Source organism: Dunckerocampus dactyliophorus, chromosome 2, assembly GCF_027744805.1.
Source record: "Dunckerocampus dactyliophorus isolate RoL2022-P2 chromosome 2, RoL_Ddac_1.1, whole genome shotgun sequence".
NCBI lineage: Eukaryota > Metazoa > Chordata > Actinopteri > Syngnathiformes > Syngnathidae > Dunckerocampus > Dunckerocampus dactyliophorus.
In genome coordinates, this window is record NC_072820.1 from 27,138,348 (window position 1) to 27,163,230 (window position 24,883).

At 39.7% G+C, this 24,883-nt stretch overlaps 1 protein-coding gene across 4 annotated transcripts in view; it reads left to right on the forward strand.

The window, feature by feature from the left end:
* The window catches only part of LOC129177682 (receptor-type tyrosine-protein phosphatase mu-like), a 284,927-nt gene extending 260,718 nt beyond the window's left edge, over positions 1–24,209 (forward strand). For all 4 annotated transcript variants that reach the window (XM_054769053.1, XM_054769055.1, XM_054769054.1 and 1 more), the window contains 10 exons: positions 2,732–2,848; positions 8,964–9,118; positions 9,627–9,762; positions 15,775–15,924; positions 16,843–17,016; positions 18,574–18,705; positions 19,832–19,957; positions 21,089–21,252; positions 23,312–23,447; positions 23,544–24,209. In XM_054769053.1, the coding sequence (XP_054625028.1) occupies positions 2,732–2,848; positions 8,964–9,118; positions 9,627–9,762; positions 15,775–15,924; positions 16,843–17,016; positions 18,574–18,705; positions 19,832–19,957; positions 21,089–21,252; positions 23,312–23,447; positions 23,544–23,597 (1,344 nt within the window). In that variant the 3' untranslated portion in view covers positions 23,598–24,209. The remainder of the gene's footprint in view (positions 1–2,731; positions 2,849–8,963; positions 9,119–9,626; positions 9,763–15,774; positions 15,925–16,842; positions 17,017–18,573; positions 18,706–19,831; positions 19,958–21,088; positions 21,253–23,311; positions 23,448–23,543) is intronic.
* Positions 24,210–24,883: the final 674 nt, after the last annotated feature.

The following is a 24,883-nucleotide window of genomic DNA, read 5'->3' on the forward strand; positions in this document are numbered from 1 at the left end:
CCCATCCAATGGAGACAGAGTCGAGCTTCCTCGTAAAGTTGCTCTAGCATGGCGCAGCAGGCCATCTGCTGCGTGCACGGACTGATGAATTTTGGGAAAGCCGAGCATGCACACACGTGTGCACACGCTGCGTCTGTATTGGGCGGGGAGTTGCCGATGAGAGGGGGAGGGGGGCGCTCTGCACTCAAAATTCTTTGATGTAGGAGATATTCCATTTGTTGGAAGATTTCAAACAACTTCCTTGTTTACCATGACGTGCACGTGCACACTTACACACATGCACACACATACACATACACACTTCCATATAAAGTGTAAAAACACACTAAGACATTATCTGTGCCAGGGTCATACTGTAACCATTATAAACCCTTTATGAACTGTACAGGCTATGTTTTAAGTCACATTTTAACATTTTTCACTGTTACGCAAGCGTAAAAAGAAGTTAACCACTTTGATAAGAAGTGACGTTTGTCGACGTTATAATCCTCAGATGCTTACCCACCTGAGGTCTGTCAAAGTGTTTATCCAAATGTTTTGGTCAGACTCCAGATTTGAGAGGTTCCCACTGTATTTCCAGCACTTCCACAAAAATGGCACAAAAAAGCCAAAGGAAAAGCAAAATATTCAAAGTTGAAATATTATCCCTTGATGCTCACCGATCTGAGGTCTCATATACTGTACATGACTCTGGTTCGAGTGCCAAAGTTTTCTGCAACTTAAGAGGCACTTTTTCTCCCGATGTATGGAGAAGTTCTACTGTATTTCAATCAGTATGTCACAAAAAGCAGCAAAAAGCTAAAGAAAAAGCCAAACATAGAGAAAGAATCTTTTCAAGTTCAACTCCAAAGTTTTGCGCAACTTGAGTGGTGTATTTTTTTTCCCAAATATTTGGGTCAAATGTCGGATTTTAGAGGTTACACCATATTTCTAGCACTATTACAAAAATGGCACAAAAGGCCAAAGAAAAAGCAAAATAGACAACGTTTATCCCTTGATGCTACTGCTGAACTGAGGTCTCACATCAGGTCAGACTTGCTCAACTTTGTTCAGATTTTTCCCTGAATGTTTTGTTAGAGTTCAAAGTGTTATAGTTTCCACTGTATCTTCACACAGTGCTGCAAAAAATATAGAAAATCCAAAGAAAAAGCAAACTGTAGAGACATAATCTTTTGATGATCGCTGAACTTGGGCAGAAGGTGGTACAAACTATGTTTTGTTTAGTTTTAAAGGCATGGAGTTCTACCAGATGTTTTGGTAGAACTCCAGATTTGAGAGATTCTGTCGTATTTCCAGAACTCTGCCACATAAATGCTGCAAAAAGCCAAAGAAAAAGCAAACCATAGGGAGATTATCCTTTGATCCTGACTGAACTGAGGCTATGTATGATGCTGGTTCAAACTCTCGTCTTTAAGGACATTAAAAGTGTGCTTGAAGGTGAAATTTAGGTTTTTGTGCTCTCGGGAGCATTAGCACTGTATTTTAATGGAATTGTTGCCAAAAAGTAAAACACAGAGGGATGATGCATTTGATGACCACTGAACTGAGGTCATGTATGATGCTTGGACATTAGGAGTGTATTTTTCCAGAAAGTTTGGTTGTGAATTTAGGATTTTTACACCCGTGGATGCATTCGAATTTAGATGTTTTGCTGTAGGCATCCATTTGAATACATTTTTGTGCAAAACTAATGAGCTTCTCATGCAAACGTTCCCCATGATGGATACTTCTGGCCGCCAATGAAAGTGAGAATTGTTGTAAAGTGGATTGGCGTGTTTTATTGGACTTTTTTGTCCATAGGTTGGCTCGCTGCGGAAGGTGCCATCATGGAATCTAAGCGGGCTAATTGCAGGCTAACAGAGCACGCCATTCCGACATCCAACAACGTAATGGCTTCCGGCTAACTGCCGCTGGCTGGGAGTGGTCGTCATTGGGAGATTAATCATGTTTGTGTGCGTGCGCGTTTGTGTGTGTGTTCTTAAAAATCTCATTTCATTGCTACCCAGCCTGTGGACTCCTCAGAGGAACATTGAATCTGCTTCATCCAAAAGCATCAGATAGATGTCCTCAACCCCATCAGCAGCAGCAGTCTCCCTTACTACTAACATTTTAATTGAAGAGGAGGGTGACGGCTGGGGGTTGTGGGTAATTCTGCTCTCTTATTATAGCTAATACAAGTAATATTTCCACAAGAGTGTTTTAGATTTCTGTAGGGAAATCTGTTCTTAACAGTCCAGGGTTTATGATTTCACATCATTATTGGACGCCACCTCATCCACTTTTCTTTTTTTTTTTTTTACCATCTTCTCTCTCTCTCTCATATTACAAGCTCTCAGCGTTGGAGTTCTGTACCATTTAATCCCTTTCACATGTGCCGACGTGCAAATGGAGAAAGCAATATCGTGCGAACAAGGCCGTCCATTCATACTTCAGATTCTCATTTTAAGGGCCGCTCGTTGACTAGTCCCCACCCTCGCTGATAATAGCTCTGTCTCATTTTGACATGGAAAAAAGATGAGACGACAAGGGGGGGTTAGCGTCTCCATCCAGTTATCCACTTTGCGACATGAATATGCTTCTAAGACTTGGCTCAGCTGCCCCACACAGCAGACCAAGGACAGGGAGAGTTGTCAGGAACACGGCTGAATAAACACCTACTAAGGAAATTGCTCAGAAAAATAAAATTCTAGGGATTTTTTTTAATTAATTGTGTTTGTGTTTTGTTTTCCAGGTGAAGTGCTGTAAATACTGGCCGGACGACACAGAGATCTACAGAGACATCAAGGTGACACTCATAGAGACCGAGCTCCTCTCCGAGTATGTCATCCGCACCTTTGCTGTAGAGAAGGTAATCAAAATATACACTGACCACTTCATGAGGTACACTGTCGAATGACATCCATACAAGGAGTTACATCAAACATTCACTCTATGCTATATATATTGTACGTTATCTGTATGAGTTATGATTTTGCTTGTACCACTGAATGGTGCTGACAGCTCATTCTAATATGTATTTAGGTTATCTAGTAGGAGTGTGAAAGTATGATACAGTGGAGTGTGACCTCCAGGACAATATATAGTACACTCCTGATGAAAATGTGAGCATTTGAAAAATTGCAAGAATGTACATTTTGCACTGTTGGATCTTAAGAAGGTTCTAAGTGGAGCTTCAAAATGCAAAAAGAAAAATGTGAGTGAGACAAAAATGCTTAGAATAAGCCATTTATTGCAAACATACATTATTAAAGTGAAATAGGCGGTTCATCAGCAGATGAACAGTTTAAGGGCACAGCCTTTAAAAGCCAAAATATTTGCAAGAAATTGGATTGAATGTGATCTAGTGTCATGTACACTGTCATGATCTCTTGATGGCAAAGGCAATAAAGCTTTCTCTCGGTGAACGCAGTGGGATTGTTGAGCTGCATAAGCAAGGCCTCTCGCAGCGAGCCATTGCTGCTGAGGTTGGACGCAGTAAGACAGTCATTTGAAACTTCTTCAAGAGCCTAAAGTCAAGTGGTAGATCGAAAAAAATGTCAACGGCCCTGAGCCGGAGGATCCCATTGGCTGTCTGTCAAGACACGGGACCATCCTCGGCCAAAATGCAGGTCGTTACTGGTGCCAAGTGCAGTCCAGTAACTATCAGGCGATATCTGTGAGAGAAGGCGTTTTACCAACAAAAAACATATTCAAAGTCCTCATCTCCTCAACGCCACAAAATTGCACATTTGGGATTTGCACAAGAGCACCAAACATGGGTCATTGAAAGGTGGAAGAAAGTTTTATTCTCTGATCAGAGAAGAGACAACACTGAGTCTACTCGCTCATCTTCCCTACCGAGTCTCCATACCATTCATTACACTACAAACACATGCAGCGTATTTTTCCCCTCTTCCCTGCTGATAAAATACACCAAGGGTACACGTGGGAGTATTTTATCTTCTATTGCATATACATCACACATATACACGCTCATACATGTCACTTGCCTCCGTAGCTCTGTTTCCCTGGTCCAAACCGCATCAACACTTCCGTGGTGTTTAAATACCCTCAACACACTAAAAGGACTTTATCATTTAATCATGCATTTGTTTTGACATAGTTGCGAATGGTGATGAATACCGATTAATCATTTTTTAAACTATGATAAATCTGAATTAACTTTTTAATCAGTTGACAGCCCTGCATATTAGTCAGTGACAATGCAACTGAACACAAAATGCAGTTTTTAAATGAAACTTCTTATTATTAAGGGAGAAAAAAAATCCAAACCTACATGGCCCTGTGTGGAAAAAGTGATTGCCCCCCCCCCTGTTAAAACATAACTTAACTGTGGTTTATCACACCTGACTTCAAGTGGAAAAGGTTATAAAGCCATTTCTAAAGCTTTGGGACTCCAGCAAACCATAGTGAGAGCCATTATCCACAAATGGTGAAAACATTTGTTTTCACCAAAACTGTGGTGAACTTTCCCAGGAGTGGCCGGCCAACCAAAATTACCCCAAGAGCGTTGACTCATCCAAGATGTCACAAAAGACCCCACAACAACATCGTCTGACTGAAAGTCATGTAGCCCCTACTCCGGCACACAAACAAAAACCACACAATGCAATAGCTTTCATATGTTATTAAATATATTATATATTATAACATTATATTAAAATAAAAAAAATCATGTGTCTTATTTTTCAACTGCACACACAGGCTACTAATTTAAAAGTTTTATAGGGGTAAGATATCTCCTGGCAGTTTTGTCTTGTGTTTGGTGAATTTAATTGTATTTGTATGTGTAATGATTATTTAAGCGGTACCAAGCTGTGATAAGATGTGGCGAACTGTGCTCTTTATGCTCTTTTGCTGTGCTTTGGTCTGCAACAACATGGAAATAATCAGTACAATGCAACTAATGTTACACGTAAACATAATAAGTATAAATAATTATAACAAAGGCACATAACGTACAGAAATCAATCAGGTAGTTCATTCAATACGAGGCTTATTACCGAGCCAAATGGACATATAAGGACATACTGTATAGCATGAGATTATGCGCCAAGCGAAAATGCACAGCAGCACAGAGCTAACATTATTAAAAGTAACCTCTGTGCATTTACGCACAGCATTAACATTTGTGAACAAGGACGAGGTGAAAGGAAGAATAGAAACATTCATTCAGGTTTTCAGTTAATAAAGTGTAAACCCTAGAAAGAAATGCATTCTGAAATACAAAATGTGAGTTGTGGGTACCAGCATTTTGTTCATGTTCTGGTAAAACTAAAATATTGGCTTTGTTTGGGTTGAAATAAGCCAGGGGTCACCAACCTGGTGCCCGTGGGCCACATTATTCGTGAAAGCATATATTTTCTTACACATGCAAAATTTGGGGCTTTCTAACATAGTCAGCGCATCCAGTCAATAAACAAATGACAGGCTCATGATTAGTCACATCATGTAAGAAGACCAGCTTTCATTTAGCACACTATATCAATGATCTTGAAAAGTCTACAAGAATAAACACTTTTATGCACAACGTCATCATCAAACTTACTTATTTGTTCATCTAACGCACACAGAACAATGAACAACTTCATACTGTCGCCTTTCTTCTGCACTGCACTACCAGCTGTGACTGCTCACATGAGGCGTTGGTGCGCATTACGTAAATCTCAGTGTTCATGGTTCATGGTTCATGGTTTTAATTCAGCTTGAACATGCATACAAGTCAAACAGTTGCACATCACACAATATAGTTCACAGTTTTGCATGTCCAAAAAGGAGTAGGAAGAAGCAAAGCTTATTTAATCCTACCCCTCATCAGCTTCACATCAATTGCAATACATTCACTCACCTCTTTTTCTTCCAGGTATGCTTTGTAAGGCTACATGACAATGTAGTGCGATCATAACAAGGTTTTCACTTACTAAAAGGAAGCTACAGGCATAATGATAACTGATAGAATGATTGAAGAAGTGTTTGATTGATAATGAGTAAGTACAGACCATGTAGTCACCACAATGAAAAGTTAATAGTCAGTATAGTAATGGTTAGATATTGTATTGTATGTACACAGTGGTTCAGGTCTCTTCTTCTTTGTATTTTGTGAACATCAACTGCTTGTACTTTTTATTAAAATCGCTCATTGTTGTGCATTGTTTGAGTTCCTTACTCAATCCATCCCACAACTTGATTCCACATACAGAAATGCTGAAAGTTTTCAGTGTTGTCCGTGCATATAAGTGTTTTAGGTTAAATTTTCCTCTCAGATCATATTTCTCCTCTCTTGTTGATAAGAATTGTTTTACATTTTTCGGTAGAAGGTTATTGTTTGCTTTATGCAGAATTTTAGCCGTCTGAAGGTTTACTAGATCCGCAAATTTTAATAATTGTGATTTTATAAATAAGGAATTTGTGTGTTCTCTGTAAGCAGCATTATGGATGATCCTGAGTGACCTTTTTTGTAGCACAGTTAGTGGCTGAAGTGCACTTTTATAGTTATTGCCCCATAACTCGGCACAATAAGTTAGATATGGTAATATCAGTGAACAGTAGAGCGTATGTAGTGCTTTTTGGTCAAGGACAAATTTAGCTTTATTCAGTATTGAGTTGTTTCTTGCCACTTTGTGTTTTACATTTTTAATGTGAGATTTCCAGTTCATCTTCTCATCTATTATAACCCCGAGAAATTTATTTTCGTTTGCCCTGTCAATGTCTACCCCATCAATTTGTATTTGCTGGTACGTTTCCTTTGTACACTTACCAAATAGCATTACTTTAGTTTTACTGAGGTTCAGTGATAGTCTGTTTTTATCAAACCATCTTTTTAGTAGAGTTAGTTCATCTGTGATGTGTTGTACTAGCTCTGGTGTGCTGTCTCCAGAACATAATGCAATTGTATCGTCTGCAAATAATACTAGCTTTAGGTCTCTTGGGACTTTACAGATGTCGTTTATATATAGATTGAATAGTTTTGGTCCTAGAATTGACCCCTGGGGAACGCCGCATGATATGTTTAACTCCTCGGACGTATGTTCTCCTAGCTTCACATATTGCCTCCTGTCAGCTAAGTAGCTTTTAACCCAGTTCAAGACTAACCCTCTAATTCCATACCTTTCTAGTTTAGTGATTAGAATATCATGATTAATTGTGTCAAAGGCTTTTGTTAAATCCATAAATACTGCAGCCGTGCACTTTCTATGATCTATAGCATTGGTGATTTCCTCTGTAATTTCTATCAGTGCCATGGAAGTTGACATGTTGCTTCTGTATCCGTATTGACTCTCCGTGAGTAACTCATTTTTTTAAATAAAATTGTCCAACCTGTTATTAAATAGTTTTTCAATGATTTTGGAAAATTGTGGCAGTAAGGACACTGGTCGGTAATTTATGAATTGGTGTTTGTTTCCATTTTTAAAGATTGGAACTACTTTAGCTATTTTCATTTTATTTGGGAATTTACCTGTCTGGAATGATAGGTTGCTAAGGTACGTTAGCGGTTGTACAATCTCATTTATAACCCTTTTTATCGTTTCCATTTCTATTCCGTTGCAATCGGTTGATGTTTTCGCTTTGAATTTGTTGACAATATCTATGATTTCCTTTTGTGTGGCGTTAGTGAGGAACATGGAATTGGGATTCTTGTCTATGATCTCATTTCTTTCTTCTACTGGTGGGTAATTTGGGATCTTTGTTTCCAAATCTGGTCCAATATTTACAATGTAATTGTTGAACTTTTCAACTACCTGATTCATATTATCATATTTATCATTTCCATCTATAAAATAAAGAGGGTAGTCTTTCTTAGCACCGTTCCGTATAATACTGTTTAGAATGCCCCATGTTGCTCTAGTGTTGTTTTTATTCTTGATTAATAATTGACTATAATATTCATTCCTACACACTCTCAGGATGTTTGTTAACTTATTTTTGTATGCTTTATATATTTTTTCTGCTTCTTTAGTTTTTAGAATGATAAATCTCCTATATAGTGTATTTTTCTTCTTACAGGCATTTATTAGTCCCTTGGTCATCCATGGCTGATTTCTCTTCCTTTGCTTATTAAATACTTCTCTCAGTGGACAATGTCTGTTATAGCACGTCATGTAAACATTAAGAAAGTTTTTGTACGCCTCGTTCACATCATTCTCACTGTATACACACTCCCATCTTTGTTTTTCCAAATCTTTCCTAAAAGCACTAATACTTTCCTCTGTATGTGATCTTCTGACTGTCCTGATATCGTCCTTCTTTCTCTTTTTATAGTTTTCATTATAAATCGTAAACACCGGAAGATGGTCAGTAATATCATTAATTAACAGTCCACTTGTCGTGTTGTTGTCGAAATCATTGGTAAATATGTTGTCAATTAATGTTGCGCTGTGATCTGTAATTCTGCTTGGCCTGGTGATTTTTGGATAAAGACTTAAACTGTTCATTGTATCTATAAAGTTATCTATTCTGTTTTGGTTATTTGAATTTAGAAGGTCAATATTGAAATCTCCACATAAAAAGTTTATTTTTTGGCTAGTGTCTGTGAATGTTGCTTTGATCCAATCCTCAAATATTTCAATGCTAGACTTAGGTGTTCTGTATATACAACTTATTAGTACATTTTTACTTTTCTCTTTACTGATTTCAATAGTTATGCATTCTAGAATGTTATCAATAGCAATTGACATGTTCTTTACCACTTTATAATTCAGATTTTTATCCACATACACAGCCACTCCTCCTCCACTTTTGTTGTTCCTATTGACGTATTGGGCACTATAGTAGTCAAGCCGTTTTTAAATTTTATTCACATACCCCCTATCAGTTTGCCCCTCTTTGGGAAACTAGAGTCTACAGATTTATACAGGCAAACACATGCCAGTCATCTCACAGTTGAGTAAATAAGATGTGTGTGTGTGTGTGTGTGTGTGTGTGTGTGTGTGTGTGTGTGTGTGTGTGGGGTCTGACAACTCCAGAGAGGCGCTCACGAGATCCGGGAAATCCGTCAGTTCCACTTCACAGGCTGGCCGGACCACGGCGTGCCCTACCACTCCACCGGCCTGCTGGGCTTCATTAGACGGGTCAAGTCCAAGACCTTGAGCAACACCGGACCCATGGTTGTCCACTGCAGGTTGGTACTCGGCCCCTCCACTGACTGAATGAAAGTGCTGGAGAACCAAGCTGTGTAGACTTCCATGCAGAATGGAAAAACTTGAAAAACTCATTCAGTGCCACTGTCCCTCATCTGTGACAACATCCGTGACGCTGGCAACCTCAGGACCATGCTGCGTTGTGCTGCTGCTGCTGGATGCCACAGTGTCCTGCTCACTAAAGGCTGTGGTGATGTCTGGGAGCCAAAAGTACTGCGAGCAGCGATGGGAGCCCATTTCCATCTGCCCATTTATCCCAGTTTGAAGTGGGAGGAAGGGATCTTTTTTTTTTTTAACTTTTTTACTTTACTTTTTTTTTTAGGTTTAGATGACCCACTCTACAAAAACATTCATGACATTTTTAACATTTTTGTCTTTAAAGTTTGTCACCTAATAGTCCATACCAGCAGAACTGGTTTCACATATTTATATCTTTAAAATATTCACATTTATATATTTAAAATATCAACACATTATTCAATTCTCCAGTGCCGGTGCCGGTCGGACAGGCTGCTTTATCGTCATCGACATCATGCTGGACATGGCGGAGCGCGAGGGTGTGGTGGACATCTACAACTGCGTTAGGGAGCTGAGGTCACGCAGGGTCAACATGGTCCAGACCGAGGTAGGACGCATGCAAGGCTCCCTGGAATCAGTATGGATGCATTGTGGTGGTTTTACTCTATGCAGTACATCTCGCCTACGCACCCACCGCATATTTGTGGATCTGTTTTCTCTGCTTTAATGACTGTAAATAAATTGTGATTTTTTTTTTGTCTGGTAACTTAAATAAAAAGCGGTTTGATGGTGCTATCTGCAGGGGAAGAAGTGCTGTAGTTATGTATCCAGCAGCAGGTGCTCTCAGCATTTTCCAGCAGGAAGATGCTTTGCAAGACGTGATGTTGTGTAACTGCACATTTTTTCAGTTTATTGGTTCTTAATGTGTAAAACTGAATTGAAAGTAACTGTGAGAAGCATATTATAAGGCAGGGTGTCCAAACGGTTTTCCAGCAAGGGCCACTGAAAAATGAAAGGATGCAACTTTGCCACTTTGATATTTTCTAAAGCAAAATATGCTAAGAAGTCATATACAGGTATATTTCAAGAAAAAAATTGCATCTCAGCTTTGTGAAGCCTATTTTTTGCTGTTGTTCTTTAAATTTTCTAAATATTTCAACTTTTTTTTCAAATCATTTTTGTAAATTTTCTTTTCGTAAGACTTTGTTCCCATAATATTATGACTGTATTCCCATAATGGATTTTTTTTGTTGTTGACTTGAAAGGAAGTACATGGCAAGAGCGCTGCTTTTGAGACTAAAGTTTTGAACTATTTTAGTGCTTTTCTGACTACACTTCAGGAACACAAGATCAGAACAGCTTGGTGTGACACCCTCAACTTTAACTTGGACAAGCGAGAGGTACAGATTTTTTGAAAGTGGTGACAGTTGCTAGCAAGCTAAGCTAACCGGCTAACTGCTGAAGTGCAAAGAGGTGGCCGAGCAACGATGCCAAACACAAAGTGAAATGATACCAGCCCTGGAACTCTGGGTCCAAAATCAGAAACAGGGCCAGTTTGGCTGTCGGATGAGGAGGATTGGCGCCTCGAATGTAAAATTAGATCCAGAATTCCAAGAACTTCTCGAGAACAATAATTTGATGTTTCACACCTTGAAATGGGAGATGAGAGCTCCAAGAGGAAACTGTAGCACAAACAAGGTGAGATCTAAGGCTTGCTAACACGGATTGGAGATGTACAATCGCAGAACATCTGCCTCAACGAAAAACTCATTGAGATCCATGATTAAGTCATAAACCTTAAGGAGGAAAATAGAGCACTGCGCAAGGATACCAACATGCTACGAGATGATATCAAAGTACTACAAGATGATAATGCTGCCTTGTGTGCTGCTCTTAAGGAGGTTAAAAATCCTATGGAGGAAAATAGAGCACTATGCAATGATATCAAGGTTTTACAGGATGATATCAAGGCACGATTGGAAATGTCGCTTCCTTGCGCGCCCATCTCTTGAGGAAGTGAAAGAAGCAAAGGAAAATATTACTGAGCAAATTAAAAGTATAATTGATGAGATGGATCAGAATGCACGAATGAACGATGTGATCCCCACAGGGCTCCGAATTACACTCATGTCAAAAGACAGGGCAGTCCAGAACAGATGAGAACCAGATGAAATGGATGTTGCTTGAACAAAGCAACAAATCCTACAATGAAAGGAGGTGGACGTAGAATTCAACACCACTGATACTTGCATCCCACTGTATGGCAGAAACAACACCACACCCGTCATCATTGTTAAGTTCACCAGTAGGGAACTGAAAACCACACTGCTGAAACAGGGAAAGAAGCTGAAAGGTACAAACGTTTACATGAATGAGCATCTGACAAAACGCAACGCTGACAACGCCAAGAAAGTACGAGACTTGAGGAAGCAGGGAAAGATACAAAGCACTTGGAGCACCAATGGTTAAATCTACATCAAGCTAGATAGGGGACCAGTGGAAGCAAGACTGCTTGTTGTCAAAAGTATCAATTATCTGGATAAATGTTGTAGATCACATCACCTTGACAACAAGGAAAATGGAGGATACAATCCACAAAAAAGAACCATGCAGTTGGAACGATTACATTCAAAAACATTTGACATTTGATATCATCGTTGCAAGGGCCTGCTCAACAAAGTACTGGAATTAGGAACCCATGTATCTACATTCAATGACACTCACAATACAACAGTGGAAACCTTGAGCAACAACAGGGGAAAAGGAAGAACTTTTTGTTTATTTTAAAAATGCTTTTATTGTATGGAAGAATAATGTAAATAGTGAATTAGTGCATGTTGAATACCATAAAGCACCGTGTATAAACCGCACTTTTTTTCCACTGGTAAGAAGCAAAAAATCGGGGTGCGGTTTGTACACGATGACAGGTCTGTGACCAGACGCAGAAATTGACGAGAAGCACATTTTAGAATAGCCGTCTGTGGGTCAGACAGTTGCTTTGACTTTAGCGCCCTCTGCTGTACAGTTGCTGAAAATGCTTGTGTATGCAACTAACTTATCTGACGGCTGTGTGTATTTCCACACAGTGAAAGGATCTCTATATACACTGAAGCTAACCTAAGCTTCCAATGTAAAATACAATACAATGTTGGCGTTTATTCAAATTCACACTGAAGCAATGCAATAAAATAATAGAGAAAAAGAGAAGCAGTGAAAGATAAGATATCAAAACATCTCTGAAAATTGCAAATTTCTTTATTTAGATTTATTATTATTATTATTTTTATTAATCTGTGCTTAGCCATAATATTAAAGATCTAGATGCCGAAGTTCAGATTTCTCCTTTCTTCTTCTTTTTGAAATTGCTTAGTACCTTTAGGCATGTTGATTTGACATGAAAGAGTTGGCAAGCATTTATGAACTAAACATTTTTTTTCCCCCGCCGTGAGCCTGAAAATGGGGGTGTGGACACGGGTGCGGTTTATACACGGTGATTTACGGTACAGGAAGTGAACAAATGTATTAGCAATTAATGTGATGCCTTTTTTCTTTAATGTTTTAACATTATGCTACTAAAATGACATTTAAAAAAATATGTTATTCTTGTAAAATGACAGCTTTTTATCGTTAGATTACAAGTTTTTTTCTCTTACTTTTTAAGACTTTGTTCTTTTAGTCACACTTAGGTCACACTTTGGACACCGCTGTTATAGAGTTTACAATCATTTTTTACCACAGCGCGCTCTGCTGGATCTGCCTCTGCTGCAAAATTTCCACTGCTGATCAAATAAAATGCTTTAAAGATGACAAATGATTGGTATCAATAGTAAAGGGGCGGAGCTTCAAAACCTAATTGAAATAAATCCTTGTTAACGAATGGAGCCAATCCAGTCCAGTTTTAACGCAGAGAATCTGAGGTGTTGCATTCAGGACACGAGCAGGAATGCGTTATATTTTCAACGCACTCAAATGTGGCGTGACATTTATTCCCTCCCTTAAGGCCTTTATGGGGTGGGGGCTCACATCCCGACCCCTCCGGGGGGTCCATACTTGGCAGAGTGGGTCTCAATAAAGGACTTTAGCGGGCTTGTAACTGAGTGCATTTAGCCGCCGCTGCCTCCTTCAAAGCGCGAGGACTTCCTGAGCCATCTGGAGGTGTCACTTGAGCGCATCACTCGCTCATAATTCCCTTTGAATCACAAGCGTCGTTGGCTTTAATGGGCAAATGTTTCACAATGGCGTCCTCGTCAGGGAGGTGTGCGGCTCGAGCACCGCTGAGTCACTCCTCTCCTCAAGTTCAGTGACCTTCAAAGTGAACCAAAACACGTTTGTACCCTCGTAGGTGTCCTGGCGGCCCAGTTGGCTAGCGGCCACGCACAGACCCTGCAACGTGATTGGCTGAAGCGCTGTAGATTACAGGTCGAGCGCCGCTTCATCAAGCGAGCAGAAGGGGTCAGAGGGTCCAATCCTTCCTTAATGAGGAGCTACACGTCTCCTAATCGCTGACCTTGTGCGAGCGCGCGTGGATTTTACCGGGAAACGACAAGCGGGTGTTTGCTGGAAATGTCACTTCAGAACAGATTTCCATCAAGCCTGCAGCGGCGGTGGCAACATGTCAGCTGCTTGACTGACGGATGGAAAGAGGAAGGAAGAGACAGGCCTCCATTTTCTTCTTCCTTTGTCTTGATCTTCAATGTGCACTTCATTTGGCTTTTTGCAAAGATAAAGATATGTAATAATAACGATAATAACGATAAGTAATAATAATAGAGTAGTTCCTTGGGGTTATGACGAAAAGAGACGAATGATGAACACACCCATAAAAAACCTGAAAAATGCCTATTTTTGATAACCTATAGCAGGGGTGTCCAAAGCACGGCCCACCAGCCTTTGCGGCCCACGGCTGTTTTTTTATTGGTCTGCGGCACAGTCTAAAAATATAATATATATAAATATCAACAGTAATTTTACAAGAATAAAGTCAAAATATTCCAAGAAAAAGAAAAATGACATAATATTATGAGGAAAAAAATGTCATTTTAGTAGCATGAAGTTGATATATTAAAGAAAAAATATGTTAAAGTAAAAAGGGCTAATATTGTGAGAAACAGACAAAACAACTAAGTTGTCATTTCTGGAAGCGTAGGTTGCGGAAAAAGTTATGAGAAAGTGAAAATATTATGGGAATAAAGTCACTATTATGAGAAGAAAATTTACAAGAAGAAAGTTGAAATATTTGGAACATTTTGAAAAACAACAACAACAATGGGAAAAATCTGCAGTAATTTTACAAAAATGAAGAAAAAAGAGGGGAAAAAAGTCTTATTCTAACAAGAACGAAAGTAGCAATTTTGCGATGATAAAGCCGTACTACTATGAGGAAAAACAATGACGCTTTAGTAGTGTAGAGCTGAAATAATAAAGAGAAAATTTGATAATATTAATATTATGAGTAACAAACAAAACAAAATAAAGTTGTCATTTTTGGAAAATTAGGTTGGGGAAAAAGTTATAATATAATAACTCATAACTATAATTCAAATGTATTCACGACGATTGTCATGAAATATTTGGAAAATAAAAACAACAGCAAAAATGGGGAAAAAACAGCAGAGTGAAGTTGTTAGTAATAATATTCGCCCATAGACATTGCTGAGATGCACTTTTTTCTTGAAATATTTATTACCTCTTAGCTAATCTACATGTGCTGCTTTACAAAATATCAAAGTGGCCCTTGCATCCTTTCATTTTTCACTATGTGGCCCTCACAGGAAAAATGGTTGGACACCTTTGCCCTATAATATCTCTCACAGTTATTAAACATATTGTAAATTCAATTTGACACATGAAGAAACAATTCCAGGCTGACAGTATTGTACTGTAACAAAACATCACGTCTTGTCAAAGCATCTTCCTGCTGGAAAATGTTGCATGAATTGACGTGTGAGACAGCGCCCTCTGCTGGATTCTGAGCTGCAGAACTTTTTTTTCCCCTGCAGATAGCGCCATCAAACCACTTTCTATTTAAGTTGCCATATAATTTAAAAAACAAATAATTTACCATTTAAAACAGAGAAAATAAAACAAACATACATATAATATCATTACAAATCTTTATATTTTTCTCATAATATCACAACTTGATTCATGTAACTGTGCAACTTTTTCTTTCTTCATAATTTTACCATTTAACAGGTCAAAATAATAGAAACATCACTTCTTATTGCTAAATAAAGCATTATTATCTTTTTTTGTATTGTACCTCATTAGATTGTGCAGGTGTGCCAAATCTAAATGATAATGTTAGCATCTGCGTATTTAGATGACAAAAATAATATTACAGTACTACTTTGCTAAGCCACCACATTGAGGTTGTCAGCGTGTATTTGGGTCACTTAAAAGGTCCAAGTAGTATAGGGATCAGGGATACCCTCCTCAGGCTTGTACCAAATCAGCAAGCACAGCAAAAGACATCATGTGACCTTTAAAGACAAACATTAGTCACGGGGAAACAGCTCGGGGAATAATCATGGTCGGTTCACGCAGAGGTCTGCAGCGTTGCTTGCCTCCAACTCGTCCTTCCCAGACGGATTTGCAATGAGGATGCCTTGTCTTGCAGGAGCAGTACGTCTTCATCCACGACGCCATCTTGGAGGCGTGTCTCTGCGGCGATACCACCATCCCCGCCGGACAGTTCCGCTCGGTCTACTACGACATGAATCGCCTGGACCCGCAGACCAACTCCAGTCCCATCAAGGAGGAGTTTCGGGTAAGTGTGCATCAGTATTCCACAAAAGAAATACAACTGATTCAAGAACATGAACGGTTCTTCAGAACATGGGCTTTTCTGGCCTACTCCTTGCTGCTGGAGATCTCAGCATGCTTTGCGGGACTTGTTTTGTAAAAAGTTGCTAAAGTTTGGTGTTAACTCTTTAGTTAAGTTTAGTGTTTAGCATTAACGTAGTTGTCAAAGTTAACAATATGACAACACATGTCGACCTAAACGGAACAACTGAACAGAAATGACCCCGTTTAGCTCTACGTATTTACTTACGTAGCCAATCAATTCATTAACAGCGCGGTACGTAGTAGCTGTCGCTGTTTTGCAGGTTAGCGTACAGTGCTACTGGTGCAGGGGAGTTACCCCTATTATAGCGAAACAAAGGGGCAGTGCAACATCCACTCACCAACATAAGGTTAAAAAAAAACAGTCTTTTAAGGTGGACAGAAGAACAAGAGTTGAATATGGATGAGATTTTTTTCTTTATCGAATGATTAAGGGCTGCTCTGAGCCACTTTTCTGAGTGAAAAGTGTGGACTAAATGAGTGGCTTAACCGTGCATGTGGTACTGGCATGCTTTTATTTTGAAGGCCGGACTTGATGACCGAGTACAGGAAGTGTTACGTCGAGTCTGCCCAAGTGATATCGAAAAGTAAACATATACAGTAAATGGGGCAGCACTCTGAAGTAATTTTCCAGAATGAAATAGTACCAGAACACGTTACTGCTAAACACACAGGAAATATGGATAGGGTGTGATACTACAAGTGTGCACGTCTGATGACACTCACAGAGGTCGATGCTCAGGTCGTTTGTGTGTATGCTCCGACACTTGAAAAATTAGTGGGAACACTGGTTGTGGGCATCAGCGGGTTCCAGTGTAAGCATCTTCATTTATGTTGGCAGACACTAAACATGGTGACGCCCACACTGAGGGTGGAGGACTGCAGCATTGCCCTGCTGCCCAGGAACCACGAGAAGAACCGCTGCATGGACGTCCTGCCGCCCGACCGCTGCCTGCCCTTCCTCATCACCATCGACGGCGAGAGCTCCAACTACATCAACGCCGCCCTCATGGACGTACGTGTTTGATTCAACATCCGGACACTCACGCATGGACACAAATATTAAAGTTTTTTTTTTATTTTTTATGAGAAATAACAATAATACTAATGATAACAAAACAACATGTAAGGTGCAATTTTTGGGAAATTAGTTTGCAGAAAATGTTATAATGTTACCAGAATAAAATATTGTGGAAAGAAAGTCAGAATTAGATTCAAGATTCAGATTCAAGATTCAAGAGTTTTATTGTCATATGCACAGTAAAACAGGTAGTTCTGCTATGCAATGAAATTATGTAAAGAAAATTTACAAGAAAAAAGTTGAAATAGTTGGAAAATTTAAAAAAAAAACCCAGCAGAAATGGAAACAACTGCTGTAGTTTTACAGGAATAAAGTCAAAATATATATTTAAAAAAAATTTGTTTTCTCAGGACAAAAAAGTCACACTTTTACGAGAATAAAGAAAAAGATATTAAAGAAAAACAACATTATTTTTATGATTTTTATGAGCAAAAAAAATGTCACGTTAGTAGCATAGAGTTGAAATATTAAAGAAAAAATGTAATTTTTTTAAAAGTTGTAAGAAAGTTGAAATAGTTGGAAAATTAAAAAAAAAACAAAAAACAGTAGAAATAGAAAAAAATGTAATTTTATTGGAAGTCAAAATATAAATATATATATATATAAATATACACTGCTCAAAAAAATTAAAGGAACAATTAGAAAAACACATCACATCTAAACTGGGGGAAAAATGATGATGAATATCTTTCCTGATAATAAGTGGGGGATGTATTAGTAACAAAATGATGCCACATCATTTGATAGAAATGAAAATGATCACCCTATAGAGGGGGGAAATCAAAGACACCCCAAAAATGAAAGTGAAAAAATGATGCAGCACACTGGTCCAGGTACCGCAGTGATGCCCTGGTCCAGATCTGGGAGGAGATCCCCCAGGACACCATCCGTAGTCTCATTAGGGGCATGCCCCGACGTTGTCAGGCATGCGTACAAGCACGTGGGGGCCACACAAACTACTGAGAATCATTTTGAGTTGCTACAATGACATTTTAGCAAAATGGACCAGTGTGCTGCATATTTTTTCACTTTCATTTTTGGGGTGTCTTTGATTTCCCCCCTCTATAGGGTGATCATTTTCATTTCTATCAAATGATGTGGCATCATTTTGTTACTAATACATCACCCACTTATTATCAGGAAAGATATTCGAGATCATTTTCCCCCAGTTTAGATCTGATGTGTTTTCCAAGTGTTCCTTTCATTTTTTTGAGCAGTGTATATTACTTCTACACGTGTTGCTTTACAAAATATCAGAGTGGGAAAGTTGCATCCTTTTATTTTTCACGATGTGACCCTTGCTGGAAAAATGTTTGGACACTCCTAGCTTAGACCTTTTGGCTACACGGTGAAACACTGAGTCAGAAGCTTGGTTAAAAATGCAGCAGTATAACAAAGTCTGACACAGAATCTCCATTAGCTGTAAAATATAGAGAAAGGCCAGGAGGAAGGTCCATTCAGGTGCACTTGTTTCCATCTTTGTCCTCTCAGAGCTACAAGCAGCCGTCTGCCTTCATCGTGACGCAGCATCCTCTGCCAAACACGGTCAAGGATTTCTGGAGGCTGGTGCTGGACTACCACTGCACCTCCATCGTGATGCTCAACGACGTCGACCCCGCCCAGGTAGGCTTTGGACCGTCTTGTCCAGTTTGAACTCCGGGTTGTTTGACTTCTGAGGGTCCATTTAATCGTATTAGTACTTCAAATAAAACAGTAACAACCACAACAAGTCAAATTAGCTTCTTGCCCACAAAGAAAACAAAGCATTTCATTGGAGGCCAAGCAGCATAGAAAATGGATGGATGGATGGATGGATGGATGAATGAATGGCTGGCGCTGCAATGTTGCCTCTGTCCACCAGAGGAAGCCAGAGGAGCCCAGAGCCCAGAGGGAGGCTGACGTCATTGCAGCGTGCCGGCAGGCACCAATGAATGTGCACTTGGAGAGCGCAGACCTCCGGCAATATATATTTTTCATATTCTGGATCATAGTATCTGGAATTATTCCATTATCTGGATCAGTCTTTGATATTTTGTAGAACCTGTTGGAAAGTTGTCCTGTATTTTTTTTCCAAGTTCTCTGACCATTTTTTTGTTATATGCACAAATGCCCAAAATGGTCCTATCTCGCAATGGTAAAGATTCTTTTAAAAACTTCCTGGATCCAGACGGTGATAAGGATTATTTCCGACAAATCCTAATAATTTAATCGAAATCCATTCCGAACTTTTGAAGTTATTTTGAACGCAAACAAACATATAAATGCCGGCAAAAACAGAACCTCCTTGGAGGAGGTAACAAAGCACTGTGTGCACATGAAAGAGTGGTTTGTGTTGGTAGCAGGATCTCCACATTTCTTAGCCTGAGGCTCTGTCATAACACCCAAGGATCAAAGCCAGAAGACAGAAGCTTCTCTGTCTCCCGCGCGCGCACACACACACACACACACACACACACACACACACCATGCTCCCTCTCCGCCCTGGGTGAGGATGGAGGGATGTCTTTCATTCAATATTCTCACTGTAGTGGGCGAGGTGGAAGGCAGGAAGTGCATCTGTCGATGGTGTCAAGCGAGTTCACCATCAGCATCTTTATTTCAGCCACAACAACGTTTTATTTAACAAGCATACTCAACCACTTAAAAGTATTCATCTTCGTCAACCCTGTACCGCACAAGTAAAGAAAGTGTGTCATTTTGCGTGTGTGTGTGTGTGTGTGTGTGTGTGTGTGTGTGTGTCGCTTGGTAGTTGTGTCCTCAGTATTGGCCTGAGAATGGAGTCCACCGCCACGGTCCCATCCAGGTGGAGTTTGTGTCTGCAGACCTGGAGGAGGATATCATCAGCAGAATATTCCGTATCTACAACGCCGCACGGGTACGGGAAAACAAACTTTTCTTACAATGTCTTCCTGTTTTTTTGGTGAACTTTTGTAACTTGTTTTTTTTTCCTGCTACGAGCGCCAATTTATTGTTCACCTCACACGTCCCACTCACTCGCTCGCCGCCGTCGTCCGTTCAAGCTGTGCAGAGGCCAAGTCCTTCTGTTGTTTAACGAGGATGCCACCGCCGCCGCCACCGCCGCCCGAATCCGACAGTAACAGCTACTAGCTTCCTTTTGCTGCATCTATGATGTTTGGATCTATAGCACATGCCTTCAACTCCCGGCACGCTACCCAAACACCACCCGTCTGTGACGTGAAACCAGAACACCAGTTTGCTTCATTGCTTTTGTAGTAGTTTCTTAAAAACGGCCTTTTTGCAGCAGGTTCCTAAAAACAGCACTCTTTCTGTTACGTATACAGTAGCTCCTGTTATATATAGAGAGGGTCTTTGACTGGCATTTTTGCAGTATGTCCTAAAAAAAAGCAGAGTGCTCCAGTTATATGGAGGATTTTCGACGAGCATTTTTTTTGCAGCAGCAGGTTCCTATAAACGGCCCTTCTGTTATGCACATGCTAGCTATGCTATGTATAAGGATCTTCGACCAGCGTTTTTTTTTTTTGCAGGAAGTTCCTGAAAACAGCAGAGTTCCTGTCGTATATAAGGTCTTTGACTAGTGGGGTTTTTTGCAGTAGATTTTTACAAACAGCAGAGCCCTCCTGTGATATAGAGAATCTTTGACTACTGTTTTTGCAGTATGTCCTAAAAAAAGTAGAGTCAAAGGTCAAGCAACACACATCTACACAGAGGAGGCGTCACCTTCAGTCCTTCAATAAGCTCCTCTCCCAACCTATCATATGTCATTTGAAGCCGCCAAGACGTGCTCGGGCCAGGAGAGGCGCCGTTGTGCAGCGTCCAGCACAATCTAATCACACATGACGGTTGACGGGAGGTATCGATCCGCATGTCTGAGTGTGATTTAGAGCGTCTGGATGTCGGACGGCTTAACTACCCGTCGTCTCCCACGGTAACCGTTCTCATCCATCAACACGTCGATCTGCGCCCTCACCTCGCCCTCATCCATCCAGCTGGCATTCAGCCTCTATGTTGCTTTGTCATCCTCCAGCCTCAGGACGGCTACCGCATGGTGCAGCAGTTCCAGTTCCTGGGCTGGCCCATGTACCGAGACACCCCCATGTCCAAGCGCTCCTTCCTCAAGCTCATCAGACAGGTGGATAAGTGGCAGGAAGAGTACGACGGAGGAGAAGGACGCACTGTGGTCCACTGTTTGTAAGTTTAGCAACAGTATACACACTCACTCATGTTAGTGATGAAACACTTTCATCTAGTGGCCGAGGAATATTACTACACCAGGTTGATAAGTAATGATATACTACAGTATGTACTGTATACTGGAGCTTGTATTACTCTTTTTCTCCATTGGTGTGTGGCTCATTTCTTGAAGCAGAAATTACATTTTCAAAACTGTAAGATCATTCGTCCAAACAGCACAACATTATAGCTCACTTGCAAAGCTCATGTCGCCCCCAAACCGTTCATTCATGCTTCAAAGCTAATTTCCTTTCCCATGTGACTAGTCAGTACCACCAAAATGCAAAGTTCCTTCTCAATTGCTTTGGCCCATTTCCTGAAACAGGAATTCAGTTCTGTTGCGAACAGTTGCCAAGCTGTTTGGAGGTTTGTCCGTGCTATATTGCTATATTGAGGATGTCAATTGTGTGTTAAGACGTGAGTCAAACCAATGGAGATCAACTGTAAATGGGGGAAAAAATGTAATTAGTCAGAAAGCTGGACTGCTAATACTTTGAGGGTTTAAGAGGTGGAATTTTTGAAGAATAAAGTACTAATGTTAATTATATCAGCGTAAATATATTACCAAAAAAATCGGTCATTCTATGAGCGTTAAGCTGTAATATTAAGGGAATTTATGAGCACATTTTTATGAGCGCAAACAATGTTACAAGACAAAAAATGCTGAATTGTATGACCACAAAGTTGTGATATGAAAACTAAATTGTCATATTATGAGAAAAGTAACATCATTTTGTAACGATAAAGTTGTAATATTATGATAAAAAAGTGATATTTTGAGGTGAAAACAGGTTGTATGAGCACAAATGACTCATCTTGGAGAATAAATATGTAATATTATGTTAATAACGTGGTAGTTTTATGAGAAAAAGATGATTTTATGAGAACAAAATGGTAATATTTCAAGGAAAAAGCTGTAATACGAAAAAAAAACATAATTTTCTGGGTACAAATTAGTAATACAGTAGATCCCCACGATGTGTCGGGGTTACATTCCAAGGCCATCCCACCTCCTGAGCCACCCCACCCCCACCCCAGCAAAAATCACAAATAATGGACTCACCCATACAAAGGCCTTGCTTATTGCTTATTGTATATCATATGCCTCTCCCTCTTATTATACACATTTTAAAATCACTTTTACACATGAAGGAACAATTTGCAGCTATACAGGAGACATTATACAGTCCTCTACTTACAAACAAAACGTGCACTTACGCAACATCACGTCTTGCCAAAACATCTTCCTGCTGGAAAATGTTGAGTGAGTTGACTTGTGAGACGGCGACCTCCGTTGGATTCATAACTGCAGCACTTTCTTCCCCTGCAGATAGCGCCATCACACCACTTTCTTTGTAATTGACCAAAACATGAATTTACAATGCAAAATCTGCAGAGCGTGAATGCCTAACCGTGAAAAGCCGGGATTGACTGTGTTACAAGAAACACAGTGCAGTATCATAAGAATAAAGCAGTGGTGTCCAAACTTTTTCCAATAAGGGCTGCATACTGAAAATTCAAAAGATGCAGGAGGTCACATTGATATTTTTTAGATTTTTTATATATGAGAAAATAATTTGTAAATACTTTTTTAAACATTTGCATTATTTGTAAAAAAAAAAATTTTGGTTTAAAAAAATCATACTTTTTTACCCCAAATTTTTTTTTGTCTTTTTTAATATGTCATCTTTTTTGTACATTTTGTAAAAAATTATATATTTCAGGACAAAGCTTTGTGTTATTATTAGTTATTAGTATCAACATTTCAATATCTCAGCTTTTTGTCTTCACATTCTGCATTTGTGCTCTTTTTTTGTTGTTGGTTAAATTCTATTTTTAGAATGTGCCACGGGCCAATAAAAAAACAAGCCACGGGCTGCAAATGGCCTCCAGGCCGCACTCTGGACACCCCTGCAATAAAGTATATAATGGTTTTCTGAGAAAAATGGAAGAAGTCGGGCTACAGAAGTTGGGCTAGTTGGGCTACAGAAAAGCAAATGTTTATTTGTGTTTTTAGGAATGGGGGCGGCCGCAGCGGCACGTTCTGCGCCATCAGCATCGTGTGTGAGATGTTGCAGCACCAACGCGCCGTTGACGTCTTTCACGCCGTCAAGACGCTGAGGAACAACAAGCCCAACATGGTGGACCTGCTGGTGAGCTGCCGACAAACGAGCACGCACATGTTAGCTGGTATGCTAGAAGTCGACAAGAACCCTACTGATGTTGGCGCTCCCTCTTCATGCCTGCAGGAGCAGTACAAGTTCTGCTACGAGGTGGCGCTGGAGTTCCTCAGCTCCGGATAACCGGACCGCCCACTCCTTCATACACACTGCAAAGACTTTAACATGTCCAACGTGCCAAGTGTGCTCAGTTCTGACCCGACACACAGACACACGCACGCACACGCTCGTTCGTCTTGGCCCCTCCCCCTTTAGCCTCCTTGGCTCCTCCCCTTGACGACCTGTGCCCACCATGGGACAACAAGCAAACACAAAGTACGGAATGGGAATGTTTTACGCTTGTACAAAATGAAATGTGCTCCTTTTCTTCTTGTGATGAGCGGGGGATGCGACCCAAACGCACCATAGCTCCATCTGTGTTCTGTAAAGTTCTGATTCGTGTCTCGCTCCGACTGCTTTGACTTTATTTCCTGTACGGGGATGCCAAGCTTTATTTGCACTCCCATTTTACCCTTTTGTGCATATTGTACAGATTTGTGTAGATTATTTATTGCTTGTATGTTTTCTTTGATTTTTGTTTGTTTTTGTGACTGGCAGTAAGTGACAATCATATGTTTTATGGTTTTGTTTTTTTATGTTATTGTGTGCTTTTTTTTCTTCTTTCTGGTTATATTGTATGACGGATTGTAAAGAAGCAAATTATATAAATGTAACTACAATAATATGATGATTGTTGCCAGGGTGTCTCTTGGTTCTTTGCATCTGAGATGAGAAAGATGGCGCTATGGGGACCTCTGCCGGAGATGTGAGGAACTAAGCCAAAACAAAACAGAAAACCGAAAACAAAAACACTTATTTTGGAACGGGGAAAATATAAAACATTTTTGCTTATTTGTTTTCATTACAATTTGAATGATTTTAATGTTAAAAAGTATGTATCTATTTTTGCTATAACTCACCAGCATCAGCACTTCAAAATTATATTTTATTTACTTTTTTTTTTCCTTTTACAGCTATCCCATTTATGCAGCACCTTTTTTTAAAAGGTACGGATCGGTCATTTATTTTTATGTTATTGTCTGTCTTGTTCATTTTTCTGTTTTATTCTTATATTTTTCATGCATTTATTCAAAATGTCTACTTGCGCTGCTGTGTTTGCTTTTAAAAAGAGAATTTACCTGTAGCCCTTTATATATATATATATATATATATATAATTTTATATTTAAATGGCATGCTTTGCTCTTGACACAAGTGGCCACAATTTTTTGTATTTTTATTCAGTTACCCATTTTTTGTCTTTTTGTTTTGTTTTGAGAAAGCAGGATAATCGTTCTTCTGACAATGCTGATGGTGTTGTGCAGCTTTCCACCACTAGAGGTCAATATAACACCGGTTGTTGACGGTGCT